Here is a 14,752-nt window from a genome sequence, read left to right as displayed (position 1 = left end):
ACCGTAGTCAGGTTATGTGTTGTGTTGTAGCAAAATGTATTCATCAAGCAATCAAGTAGCTAGTGTTGATATCAATTATGTCAACAAACTCTTGCACATTCACAGGCATGTGTTTTGATAGCTGACTGACCATTAACCCTTTCCAGAGTAAGTTATAATAGCCTGATTTCTGCATTTTATCCTTTATACAAACTTTTGTTTTGAAACTTTAACAATAGTATGTAAATAGCAAGTTGTTTATTAAGAAAAGAATCATTAATCTCGATATTTTATCTGCCACTTGTACATTATTTTGTCAGAAAGTTAGTTTGAAACTGTAAGTGAACCAGTCATGGGGAAATAATGGCCGACATTGCTGTGTCTGGAAAGTAAAATGATGCATCTTAGTAACTCAACAATAACAACACCTAGTCAACATTACCTAATTATTACATCTCTGTCTTGTTGGCTACTCCACCATGCCTCAGCATAAATTCTTTAGATCTCTTTCTGTTTTTGGGACCCTAGGTGGCCAAGTGGCCTAAGGCAGTTGCCTTTACAGGTCACCGACATCTCACCTCTATCCATGTGAGTTCCAGTCTCATTCTCAGCCAGTATGGGTATGTGAGAAAGCTTGATGGCAGCTTCCCTGGGTCAATGGTTCCTCCTGGATTTTTCTGGGTTCTTTCTTCACCAGATATACTGGCCTCCATGTATAGCCTATCATGTACTGAGAAATGGCATTAAATCAAAATCAACAACAACAAAAACTTTGCATGTTGTTGAATACTCCACCATGTCTCAGCATCAGAAGGTTGACTTGAGAAATTGTTATAGTCACCATTCCTGCACTTTATATGACTATGATATTTATATTTTTATCTTGACAGGCAGTATGTTACAGCTTATTCCCTTGAGACAGCTGTCACATTTGATGAAAAATCAAGAGAACTTGTCACTGGAGAAGGTTTGTATAATGAACCATAAAAGGATATCGGACTAATTTATGATGGAAGGTTCAGACATTTGACATAATGTTGTGAAACATCGCCAGCTGTAGAAAATAACAGTGCTTTATTATAATGGTTTGTCTCCATTGCAAATAAGACACAAGATGCTATTGAAAAATTTGGTAGTTATTTTTGTTGCCACTAGCATTTTAAACCAGAAAATGGGGTGGCAGGTGGCAGGTGCTCAGCATATTTTGAATGAACAAGTTAATATAGATATTGAGAGAATACTTTCAAATTGGTTCTTAATGTTAAGTACTGAAAATTACTGTCAGACAACTAATTTTCTTTCGATAAATAATTATATGCTTATTACATAGCGCTGTTGAGCTAATTTTAAGAGGCTGTGAAGAAGGACAATACATGCAAGTGAGTGATTAGATTCCTGTATTCTGTCATCTTGTTTAATTGCTTGTTGTCAGTGTGGTGTATAATTTGTAACATTGTAATTAAAGTCCAGTTGTCTCCCTCTTAAACAGCCTCTTGAACAGCCATGTGACCAATGGCCACCTGCTTTATAGGGACAGAATCCCATGACACCTATGAGTTTGTGTTCAAAAGTACCCCTCATGAATGAGCACTCATTTAATGTGGTCAGAATGCTAGTGCAAAAACTGTCAAATTTACCTCTCACAAGCAACTTTAAAATGGGTATTATAGATAGAAATCTCAAGAATATTTGTTGATTTTTAAATTCAACACAATGAAATTTGTTCCAACATGTTGATAAAGTTACTTTAATACATTGAGAGAGGTAAGTAACCCAATTATCATTATTTGTTTGTGTTCCTTAGATGTTAGTTTTGTCACATTGATGTAAAAACTGGCTATTATTACCACAAAAATAACTTTTGCGATGACAAAAAGCAAACTTCTGAGAAGTACAGTATTATTCAGTTCACATCAGATAAACATTGTCAATACGAATTCTACTGCAGTGAAAAATTGTCAGTACACATTCTGCTGCAGTGGAAACTTGTCAGTGCACATTCTACTGAAGTGGGAAATTGTCAATACACATTCTACTGAAGTGGAAAATTGTCAGTACACATTCTACTGAAGTGGGAAATTGTCAATACACATTCTACTGAAGTAGAAAATTGTCAGTACACATTCTACTGAAGTAGAACATTGTCAGTACACATTCTACTGAAGTGGGAAATTGTCAATACACATTCTGCTGAAGTGGGAAATTGTCAATACACATTCTACTGAAGTGGAAAATTGTCACTACACTTTCTGCTGCAGTAGTAAATTGCCAATAAATATTCTACTGAAGTGGGAAATTATCAATACACTTTTTTTACTGTAGTGGGATATTGGCAATATGCATTCTACTGCAGTGAGAATTTGTCAGTACACATTCTACAGCAATGGGAAATTGTCAGTACACATTCTACAGCAGTGGTAAATTGTTGATACACATTCTACTGAAGTGGAAATTGTCAGTACACATTCTACTGAAGTGGGAAATTGTCAATATGCATTCTGCTGAAGTTGGAAATTGTCAATACACTTTCTAGTTAAGTGGGATTTTGTCGGTATGCATTTTGCTGCAGTTTCAATACACATTCTTACAGCAGTGGGAAATTGTCAGTACACAGCGAGAAATTGTCAATATGCATTCTACTGCAATGGGAAATTGTCAGTACACATTCTACAGCAATGGGAAATTGTCAATACACATTCAACTAAAATAGAAAATTGTCAGTTTGCATTCTACTGCATTGGTGAGTTGTCAATACACATTCTACAGAAGTGAGAAATTGTCAATACACATTCTACTACAGTGGAAAATTGTCAGGACATATTCTACTGCTGCAGAAACTGAATCAACTAAATTATAGTGATACTTACAACTTGATGTTGATGCCTTTATTTATTTACAAAGTGGTTATGTTCCATGATTGATGATTATTCATAATTATTTCATTTAACAGGATTGATGATTATTTATGATTATTTTTGATAATTATTCATAATTATTTTTGATGATTATTCATAATTATTTTTGATGATTATTCATGATTATTTTTGATGATTATTCATAATTATTTCATTTAACATGATTGATGATTATTCATATTTATTTTTGATGATTATTCATAATTATGTTTGATGATTATTCATAATTATTTTAAATAACTTTAATACAAGTTTTGTCTCACTGATTCCTTAAAATATTTGTGATTTATTATGTTGTCTTTCATACTTTTTTTACATATAGTTAGTACTAACATATGTGTGATTCCCACTAGAAAGGTCACTGATCTTATTATACCACTTGCCTGCTGTAGAAGGGGGTGGTTTATTAGAGGGAGATTACTCTAATGTAAAGCATCAATATTTCAGGCTTCACACAGCAAGTCAGAGCAAAGATTATCAATGAGGAATTGGGATACAACAAGGTAAGGATGGCATTGTAAATCCTGATATGAGGAATTGGGATACAAGAAGTTAGGGTTGGCATTATAAATCATGATATGAGGATTTGGGATACAACATGATAGGGATGGTGTTTTAAATCATGATATGAGGAATTGGGATATAACAAGGTAGGGTTGGCATTGTAAATCATGATATGAGGATACAACAAGATAGGGATGGCATTGTAAATCATGATATGAAGAATTAAGATATAGCATGATAGGGTTTGCATTGTAAGTCATGATATGAGAAATTGGGATACAACAAGGTAGGGTTGGCATTGTAAATCATGATATAAATTGGGATACAACAAGGTAGGGATTACATTGTATATCATGATGTGAGGAATTGAGGTACAGCATGGTAGGGATGGCATTGTAAATCATGATATGAGAAATTGGGATACAACAAGGTAGGGTTGGCATTATAAATCATGATATAAATTGGGATACAACAAGGTAAGGATGGCATTGTAAATCCTGATATGAGGAATTGGGATACAACAAGTTAGGGTTGGCATTGTAAATCATGATATGAGGAATTGGGATACAACATGATAGGGATGGTGTTTTAAATCATGATATGAGGAATTGGGATATAACAAGGTAGGGATGGCATTGTAAATCATGATATGAAGAATTAAGATATAGCATGATAGGGTTTGCATTGTAAGTCATGATATGAGAAATTGGGATACAACAAGGTAGGGTTGGCATTGTAAATCATGATATAAATTGGGATACAACATGGTAGGGATGGCATTGTAAATCATGATATGAGAAATTGGGTTACAACATGGTAGGGATTACATTGTATATCATGATGTGAGGAATTGAGGTACAGCATGGTAGGGATGGCATTGTAAATCATGATATGAGAAATTGGGATACAACAAGGTAGGGTTGGCATTGTAAATCATGATATGATAAATTGGGATACAACATGGTAGGGATGGCATTGTAAATCATGATATGAGAAATTGGGTTACAACATGGTAGGGATTACATTGTAAATCATGATGTGAGGAATTGAGATACAGCATGGTAGGGATGGCATTGTAAATCATGATATGAGGAATTGGGATACAACATGATAGGGATGGCATTGTAAATCATGATGTGAGGAATTGAGATACAGCATGGTAGGGGTGGCATTATAAATCATGATATGAGGAATTGGGATACAATGGTAGGGATGGCATTGTAAATCATGATATGAGAAATTGGGATACAACATGGTAGGGATGGCATTGTAAATCATGATATGAGAAATTAGGATACAGCATGGTAGGGATGGCATTGTAAATAATGATATGAGGAATTGAGATAAGCGTGGTAGGGGTGGCATTATAAATCATGATATGAGGAATTGGGATACAAGAAGTTAGGGTTGGCATTGTAAATCATGATATGAGGAATTGGGATACAACATGATAGGGATGGTATTGTAAATCATGATATGTAATAGATATTTACATTTTGACAAAAGTATCATTACACATTTCATGGTATGAACAGTGAACCAGTTTGTACTGTGGCATAAAGACTGAACCAGTTTGTACTTCTGTGGCACAAAGACTTGGAACCAAATTGTACTTCTGAAATCTATATGCCTACAGTTAAGAAAATGAACCATTAAATAAAATCATAAAATGAATAATAACAAACACATGGAGACATTTCCTTCACCAGTTCAAGGACTGTTATCTCAGAGACTTGTGAATTGTTTCTTTGACATTTAGTCTGACACTCAGGCTGAATTGTAGACATATATATTCTTTCAACAAGTGTCTTGTTAAGAGAAGTGTTTCTTGCAAGATCTTCATGTTTGTTGTTTGAAATGCGTGAATGCAAACACTTTGGGCGAACAATCACAATCAATAGATGTGTATAAAGTTTTACTTGCAAGAAATTGTTCAAGCATTCATTCACATTAGAACTGTATGTCTTCTTACATTCATTCACATTAGAACTGCATGTCTTCATACATTCATTCATATCAGAACTGTATGTCTTCTTACATTCATTCACATTAGAACTGTATGTCTTCATACATTCATTCACATTAGAACTGTATGTCTTCTTACATTCATTCACATTAGAACTGTATGTCTTCATACATTCATTCACATTAGAACTGTATGTCTTCATACATTCATTCACATTAGAACTGTATGTCTTCTTACATTCATTCACATCAGAACTGTATGTCTTCTTACATTCATTCACATTAGAACTGTATGTCTTCATACATTCATTCACATTAGAACTGTATGTCTTCATACATTCATTCACATTAGAACTGTATGTCTTCTTACATTCATTCACATCAGAACTGTATGTCTTCTTACATTCATTCACATTAGAACTGTATGTCTTCATACATTCATTCACATTAGAACTGTATGTCTTCTTGCATTCATTAACATTAGAACTGTATGTCTTAATACATTCATTCACATTAGAACTGTATGTCTTCATACATTCATTCACATTAGAACTGTATGTCTTCATACATTCATTCACATTAGAACTGTATGTCTTCATACATTCATTCACGTTAGAACTGTATGTCTTCATACATTCATTCACATTAGAACTGTATGTCTTCATACATTCATTCACATTAGGGGGCCCCGAGTGGCCGAGTGGTCTAAAGCGCTCTTCATTACGGATCACTACCATCTCACCTCTGTCTGCGGCGGTTCGAGTCTAAGATTCAGCCAATTTGGGTAAGTGAGAAAGCTTGCCAGTAGCTTCTCGAGGGTCGGTGGTTCTTTCCGGGGTTTTCCCGGGTTCTTCCTCCACCATTAATACTGGCCGCCATGTATAGCCTATCGTGTGCTGAAAAATGGCGTTAAACCCCACAACAACAACAACATTCACATTAGAACTGTATGTCTTCATACATTCATTCACATTAGAACTGTATGTCTTCATACATTCATTAACATTAGAACTGTATGTCTTCATACATTCATTCACATTAGAACTGTATGTCTTCATACATTCATTCACATTAGAACTGCATGTCTTCATACATTCATTCACATTAGAACTGTATGTCTTCATCCATTCATTCACGTTAGAACTGTATGTCTTCATAAATTCATTCACATTAGAACTGTATGTCTTCATACATCCATTCACATTAGAACTGTATGTCTTCATTCATTCATTCACGTTAGAACTGTATGTCTTCATCCATTCATTCACATTAAAACTGTATGTCTTCATTCATTCATTCACATTAGAACTGTATGTCTTCATAAATTCATTCACATTAGAACTGTGTGTCTTCTTACATTCATTCACATTAGAACTGTATGTCTTCATGCATTCATTCACATTAGAACTGAATATCTTCATACATTCATTCACATTAGAACTGTATGTCTTCATCCATTCATTCACATTAGAACTGTATGTCTTCATACATTCATTCACATTAGAACTATATGTCTTCATTCATTCACATTAGAACTGTATGTCTTAATACATTCATTCACATTAGAACTGAATATCTTCATCGATTCATTCACATTAGAACTGTATGTCTTCATACATTCATTCACATTAGAACTGTATGTCTTAATACATTCATTCACATTAGAACTGTATGTCTTCATCCATTCATTCACATTAGAACTGTATGTCTTCATACATTTATTCACATTAGAACTGTATGTCTTCATACATTCATTCACATTAGAACTGTATGTCTTCATACATTCATTCACATTAGAACTGTATGTCTTCATTCATTCACATTAGAACTGTATGTCTTCATACATTGATTCACATTAGAACTGTATGTCTTCATACATTGATTCACATTAGAACTGTATGTCTTAATACATTGATTCACATTAGAACTGTATGTCTTCTTACATTCATTCACATTAGAACTGTATGTCTTTATCTATTCATTCACATTAGAACTGTATGTCTTCATACATTCATTCACATTAGAACTGTATGTCTTCATACATTCATTCATATTAGAACTGTATGTCTTCTTACATTCATTCACATTAGAACTGTATGTCTTCATACATTCATTCATATTAGAACTGTATGTCTTCTTACATTCATTCACATTAGAACTGTATGTCTTCATACATTCATTCACATTAGAACTGTATGTCTTCTTACATTCATTCACATTAGAACTGTATGTCTTCATACATTCATTCACATTAGAACTGTATGTCTTAATACATTCATTCACATTAGAACTGTATGTCTTCTTACATTCATTCACATTAGAACTGTATGTCTTAATACATTCATTCACATTAGAACTGTATGTCTTTATCCATTCATTCACATTAGAACTGTATGTCTTCATACATTCATTCACATTAGAACTGTATGTCTTCTTACATTCATTCACATTAGAACTGTATGTCTTCATACATTCATTCACATTAGAACTGTATGTCTTCTTACATTCATTCACATTAGAACTGTATGTCTTCTTACATTCATTCACATTAGAACTGTATGAACTGTATGTCTTCTTACATTCATTCACATTAGAACTGTATGTCTTAATACATTCATTCACATTAGAACTGTATGTCTTCATACATTCATTCACATTAGAACTGTATGTCTTCTTACATTCATTCACGTTAGAACTGTATGTCTTTATCCATTCATTCACATTAGAACTGTATGTCTTCTTACATTCATTCACATTAGAACTGTATGTCTTCATACATTCATTCACATTAGAACTGTATGTCTTCATACATTCATTCACATTAGAACTGTATGTCTTCTTACATTCATTCACATTAGAACTGTATGTCTTCTTACATTCATTCACATTAGAACTGTATGTCTTCTTACATTCATTCACATTAAAACTGTATGTCTTCATACATTCATTCACATTAGAACTGTATGTCTTCATACATTCATTCACATTAGAACTGTATGTCTTCATACATTCATTCACATTAGAACTGTATGTCTTTATCCATTCATTCACATTAGAACTGTATGTCTTCTTACATTCATTCACATTAGAACTGTATGTCTTCATACATTCATTCACATTAGAACTGTATGTCTTCTTACATTCATTCACATTAAAACTGTATGTCTTCATACATTCATTCACATTAGAACTGTATGTCTTCATACATTCATTCACATTAGAACTGTATGTCTTCATACATTCATTCACATTAGAACTGTATGTCTTTATCCATTCATTCACATTAGAACTGTATGTCTTCTTACATTCATTCACATTAGAACTGTATGTCTTCATACATTCATTCACATTAGAACTGTATGTCTTCATACATTCATTCACATTAGAACTGTATGTCTTCTTACATTCATTCACATTAGAACTGTATGTCTTCTTACATTCATTCACATTAGAACTGTATGTCTTCTTACATTCATTCACATTAAAACTGTATGTCTTCATACATTCATTCACATTAGAACTGTATGTCTTCATACATTCATTCACATTAAAACTGTATGTCTTCATACATTCATTCACATTAGAACTGTATGTCTTCATACATTCATTCACATTAGAACTATATGTCTTCATACATTCATTCACATTAGAACTGTATGTCTTTATCCATTCATTCACATTAGAACTGTATGTCTTCATACATTCATTCACATTAGAACTGTATGTCTTTATCTATTCATTCACATTAGAACTGTATGTCTTTATCTATTCATTCACATTAGAACTGTATGTCTTCATACATTCATTCACATTAGAACTGTATGTCTTCTTACATTCATTCGCATTAGAACTGTATGTCTTCATACATTCATTCGCATTAGAACTGCATGTCTTCATACATTCATTCACATTAGAACTGTATGTCTTCATACATTCATTCGCATTAGAACTGTATGTCTTCATACATTCATTCGCATTAGAACTGCATGTCTTCATACATTCATTCACATTAGAACTGTATGTCTTCATACATTCATTCACATTAGAACTGTATGTCTTCTTACATTCATTCACATTAGAACTGTATGTCTTCATACATTCATTCACATTAGAACTGTATGTCTTCTTACATTCATTCACATTAGAACTGTATGTCTTCTTACATTCATTCACATTAGAACTGTATGTCTTCATACATTCATTCACATTAGAACTATATGTCTTCATACATTCATTCACATTAGAACTGTATGTCTTTATCCATTCATTCACATTAGAACTGTATGTCTTCATACATTCATTCACATTAGAACTGTATGTCTTTATCTATTCATTCACATTAGAACTGTATGTCTTCATACATTCATTCACATTAGAACTGTATGTCTTCTTACATTCATTCGCATTAGAACTGTATGTCTTCATACATTCATTCGCATTAGAACTGCATGTCTTCATACATTCATTCACATTAGAACTGTATGTCTTCATACATTCATTCGCATTAGAACTGTATGTCTTCTTACATTCATTCACATTAGAACTGTATGTCTTCATACATTCATTCACATTAGAACTGTATGTCTTCTTACATTCATTCACATTAGAACTGTATGTCTTCATACATTCATTCACATTAGAACTGTATGTCTTCATACATTCATTCACATTAGAACTGTATGTCTTTATCCATTCATTCACATTAGAACTGTATGTCTTCTTACATTCATTCACATTAGAACTGTATGTCTTCATACATTCATTCACATTAGAACTGTATGTCTTAATACATTCATTCACATTAGAACTGTATGTCTTAATACATTCATTCACATTAGAACTGTATGTCTTCATACATTCATTCACATTAGAACTGTATGTCTTCATACATTCATTCACATTAGAACTGTATGTCTTCATACATTCATTCACATTAGAACTGTATGTCTTCATACATTCATTCACATTAGAACTGTATGTCTTCATACATTCATTCACATTAGAACTGTATGTCTTAATACATTCATTCGCATTAGAACTGCATGTCTTCATACATTCATTCACATTAGAACTGTATGTCTTCATACATTCATTCGCATTAGAACTGCATGTCTTCATACATTCATTCACATTAGAACTGTATGTCTTCATACATTCATTCGCATTAGAACTGCATGTCTTCATACATTCATTCATATTAGAACTGTATGTCTTCATACATTCATTCACATTAGAACTGTATGTCTTCATACATTCATTCACATTAGAACTGTATGTCTTCATACATTCATTCACATTAGAACTGTATGTCTTCATACATTCATTCACATTAGAACTGTATGTCTTCATACATTCATTCACATTAGAACTGCATGTCTTCTTACATTCATTCACATTAGAACTGTATGTCTTCATACATTCATTCACATTAGAACTGTATGTCTTCTTACATTCATTCACATTAGAACTGTATGTCTTCTTACATTCATTCACATTAGAACTGTATGTCTTCTTACATTCATTCACATTAGAACTGTATGTCTTCATACATTCATTCACATTAGAACTGTATGTCTTCATACATTCATTCACATTAGAACTGTATGTCTTCATACATTCATTCACATTAGAACTGTATGTCTTCTTACATTCATTCACATTAGAACTGCATGTCTTCTTACATTCATTCACATTAGAACTGTATGTCTTCATACATTCATTCACATTAGAACTGTATGTCTTCTTACATTCATTCACATTAGAACTGTATGTCTTCTTACATTCATTCACATTAGAACTGTATGTCTTCTTACATTCATTCACATTAGAACTGTATGTCTTCATACATTCATTCACATTAGAACTGTATGTCTTCTTACATTCATTCACATTAGAACTGTATGTCTTCTTACATTCATTCACATTAGAACTGCATGTCTTCATACATTCATTCACATTAGAACTGTATGTCTTCATACATTCATTCGCATTAGAACTGCATGTCTTCATACATTCATTCATATTAGAACTGTATGTCTTCATACATTCATTCACATTAGAACTGTATGTCTTCATACATTCATTCACATTAGAACTGTATGTCTTCATACATTCATTCACATTAGAACTGTATGTCTTCATACATTCATTCACATTAGAACTGTATGTCTTCATACATTCATTCACATTAGAACTGCATGTCTTCTTACATTCATTCACATTAGAACTGTATGTCTTCATACATTCATTCACATTAGAACTGTATGTCTTCTTACATTCATTCACATTAGAACTGTATGTCTTCTTACATTCATTCACATTAGAACTGTATGTCTTCTTACATTCATTCACATTAGAACTGTATGTCTTCATACATTCATTCACATTAGAACTGTATGTCTTCATACATTCATTCACATTAGAACTGTATGTCTTTATCCATTCATTCACATTAGAACTGTATGTCTTCTTACATTCATTCACATTAGAACTGTATGTCTTCATACATTCATTCACATTAGAACTGTATGTCTTAATACATTCATTCACATTAGAACTGTATGTCTTCTTACATTCATTCACATTAGAACTGTATGTCTTTATCCATTCATTCACATTAGAACTGTATGTCTTCTTACATTCATTCACATTAGAACTGTATGTCTTCTTACATTCATTCACATTAGAACTGTATGTCTTTATCCATTCATTCACATTAGAACTGTGAGTCTTTCATACATATTTCCTGGTAAGAAAGTAAATGAAATACAATTTGATATTCTATTGTTCACTTATATCAAATACTCACTAATTTTCCAGCCATCATTGCAGTGAAAGATTCATGTTTTTATCCCTATGGTTAAGAAGAGGGGGTGGGGGATATTGTGACACCCTCCATACATATAACTGTCCATTACCACGTTTCCTAACCAACTCATTGCCAGACATCACTATAAACTGCCACACTGCAGACATCATAGCAGTGAGACTGAAAAATTGTTAAAGCGACATTAAAAATCCAAATCACACACACACATTACCGACCCTACAAGATCTTTAATTATTATATTACATATTTTAGGATTATCAACCCTACAATATTTTTATAATTATTTTATTACATATTTCAGGATTATCTTCCCTACAAGAACTTTATGATAATTTTATTACATATTTCAGGATTATCAACCCTGCAAGATCTTTAATTATTTAATTACATATTTCAGGATTATCAACCCTACAAGATCTTTAATTATTTAATTACATATTTCAGGATTATCAACCCTACAAGATCTTTATAACAATTTTATTACATATTTCAGGATTATCAACCCTACAAGATCTTTATAACAATTTTATTACATATTTCAGGATTATCAACCCTACAAGATCTTTATAACAATTTTTTTTACATATTTCAGGATTATCAACCCTACAAGATCTTTATAACAATTTTATTACATATTTCAGGATTATCAACCCTACAAGATCTTTATAACAATTTTATTGCATATTTCAGGATTATCAACCCTACAAGATCTTTATTATTGACAAGCCTCTACATGCCAAGTATCTGGTATATTCTCACTTATTCTCTCTTTCTCTTCATGGGGTAACAATCATTTCATAGAAAAACACCACTGCCACAGTGATATATATATATATATATATATATATATATATATATATATATATATATATATATATATATATATGTGTGTGTGGTTTTGGTCCTGTTCAACCATCAGACCATCTCGGATGTATGTCCATGTAGACAGACGAAAAGTTTGCTTGTGTATTTCTACTCATGTGTAGATGACCTTATTAGATTTTGAAGGCATTCTAACAGTTAATTTTTTTATATGAGTTTGTCCTTTTGTGGTTAGAGTCTTTGACAGAAGTTCTGTTATCATCATTCAGTCCTTTTGGGGTCAGAATTTTTGACAAAAGCACTGTTGGCATCATTCCTTTCTTTTGGGATTGGAGTTTTTGAAAAAAGTACTGTTAGCATCATTGAGTCCTTTTGGGATTAGAGTTTTTGACAAAGCCACTGTTAGCATCATTCAGCAAAATGTGACTGAACAAATAAACTTTGGTATATGTGGATGAATTAATTAGGTTTTCCACCATTACATCGGTCTTTACTTTAATCATTTACTTTTTCCACCATTACAGCTGTCTTTTTTTAATCATTTAAATTTTCCACCACAACAGCTGTCTTGTGTAAACCATTTAGATTTTCCACCATTACAGCTGTCTTTTTTTTAATCATTTAGATTTTCAACCATTACAGCTGTATTTTTTTAATCATTTAGATTTTCCACCATTACAGCTGTCTTTTTTAATCATTTAGATTTTCCACCAATACAGCTTTTTTTTATTCATTTAGATTTTCCACCATTATAGCTGGGGGTTTTAAAATTCATTATTGACATAGTTTATGTTCTGTTTTGTTTTTTGGCGAAGTAGACTTTTCAAAAGAAACCTTGTTATCGTTATTAAGCAAAACCCACCTGAGTTAGACTAATGGGATTTTATAGACCTGTTTATAGTCCTGTGTAAATGACCTGATTCAATTTTTGGACCATTACATTTTGTAGATTTTTAACTTTATGACAGCTTTTGTTTGCACAGTTAAGTAAAAGTCACTTGAAGTGATTACATGTAATTTGAGAGGCCTAATTGGAGTCACATATTGATGACCTGATAGGCCTAATTGGAGTCACACATTGATGGCCTGATAGGCCTAATTGGATTCATGCATTGATGACACGATAGGCTTAATTGGAGTAATAAATTATGGCCTGAAAGGTCTAATTGGAATCATGTGTTGATGGCCTGATAGGCCTAATTGGAATCTTATTGATGGCCTGATAGGACTAATTGGAGTCATGTGTTGAAGGCCTGATATGCCTAATTGGAGTTATTTATTGATGGCCTGATAGGACTAATTGGAGCCATTTGTTGATGACCTGAGAGGCCTTTTTGGAGTCATGTGTTGAAGGCCTGATATGCCTAATTGGAGTTATTTATTGATGACCTGATAGGACTAATTGGAGCCATTTGTTGATGACCTGAGAGGCCTTTTTGGAGTCATGTGTTGATAGCCTAATAGGACTTATTGGAATCATGTTTTGATGGCCTGATTGGCCTAATTAGAGTCATATATTGATTACCTGATAGGCCTATTTGGATTCACATATTAATGGCCTGATTAGCCTAATTTTAGTCATGCATTGATGGCCTGAAAGGCCTCATTGGAGTCAGATATTGTTTACCCTATAGGCCTAATTGGAATCACATATTAATGGCTCGATTAGCCTAATTTGACTCGTGCATTGATGGCCTGATAGGCCTCATTGGAGTCATGTGTTGATGACCTGATAGTG

At 32.7% G+C, this 14,752-nt stretch overlaps 1 protein-coding gene across 1 annotated transcript in view; it reads left to right on the top strand.

The window, feature by feature from the left end:
• LOC149775562 (ankyrin repeat domain-containing protein 27-like) overlaps positions 1–14,752 on the top strand; it is a 68,615-nt gene that overhangs the window by 14,145 nt on the left and 39,718 nt on the right. Inside the window, exons 4-6 of the mRNA XM_089943290.1 lie at positions 870–946; positions 3,342–3,397; positions 12,883–12,939. Coding sequence (XP_089799416.1) covers positions 870–946; positions 3,342–3,397; positions 12,883–12,939 — 190 coding nt within the window. The remainder of the gene's footprint in view (positions 1–869; positions 947–3,341; positions 3,398–12,882; positions 12,940–14,752) is intronic.

Source organism: Sinohyriopsis cumingii, chromosome 19 (genome assembly GCF_028554795.1).
Source record: "Sinohyriopsis cumingii isolate HCF-2022 chromosome 19, ASM2855479v2, whole genome shotgun sequence".
Lineage (NCBI taxonomy): Eukaryota > Metazoa > Mollusca > Bivalvia > Unionida > Unionidae > Sinohyriopsis > Sinohyriopsis cumingii.
This window is presented reverse-complemented; position numbering and strand designations above follow the sequence as displayed.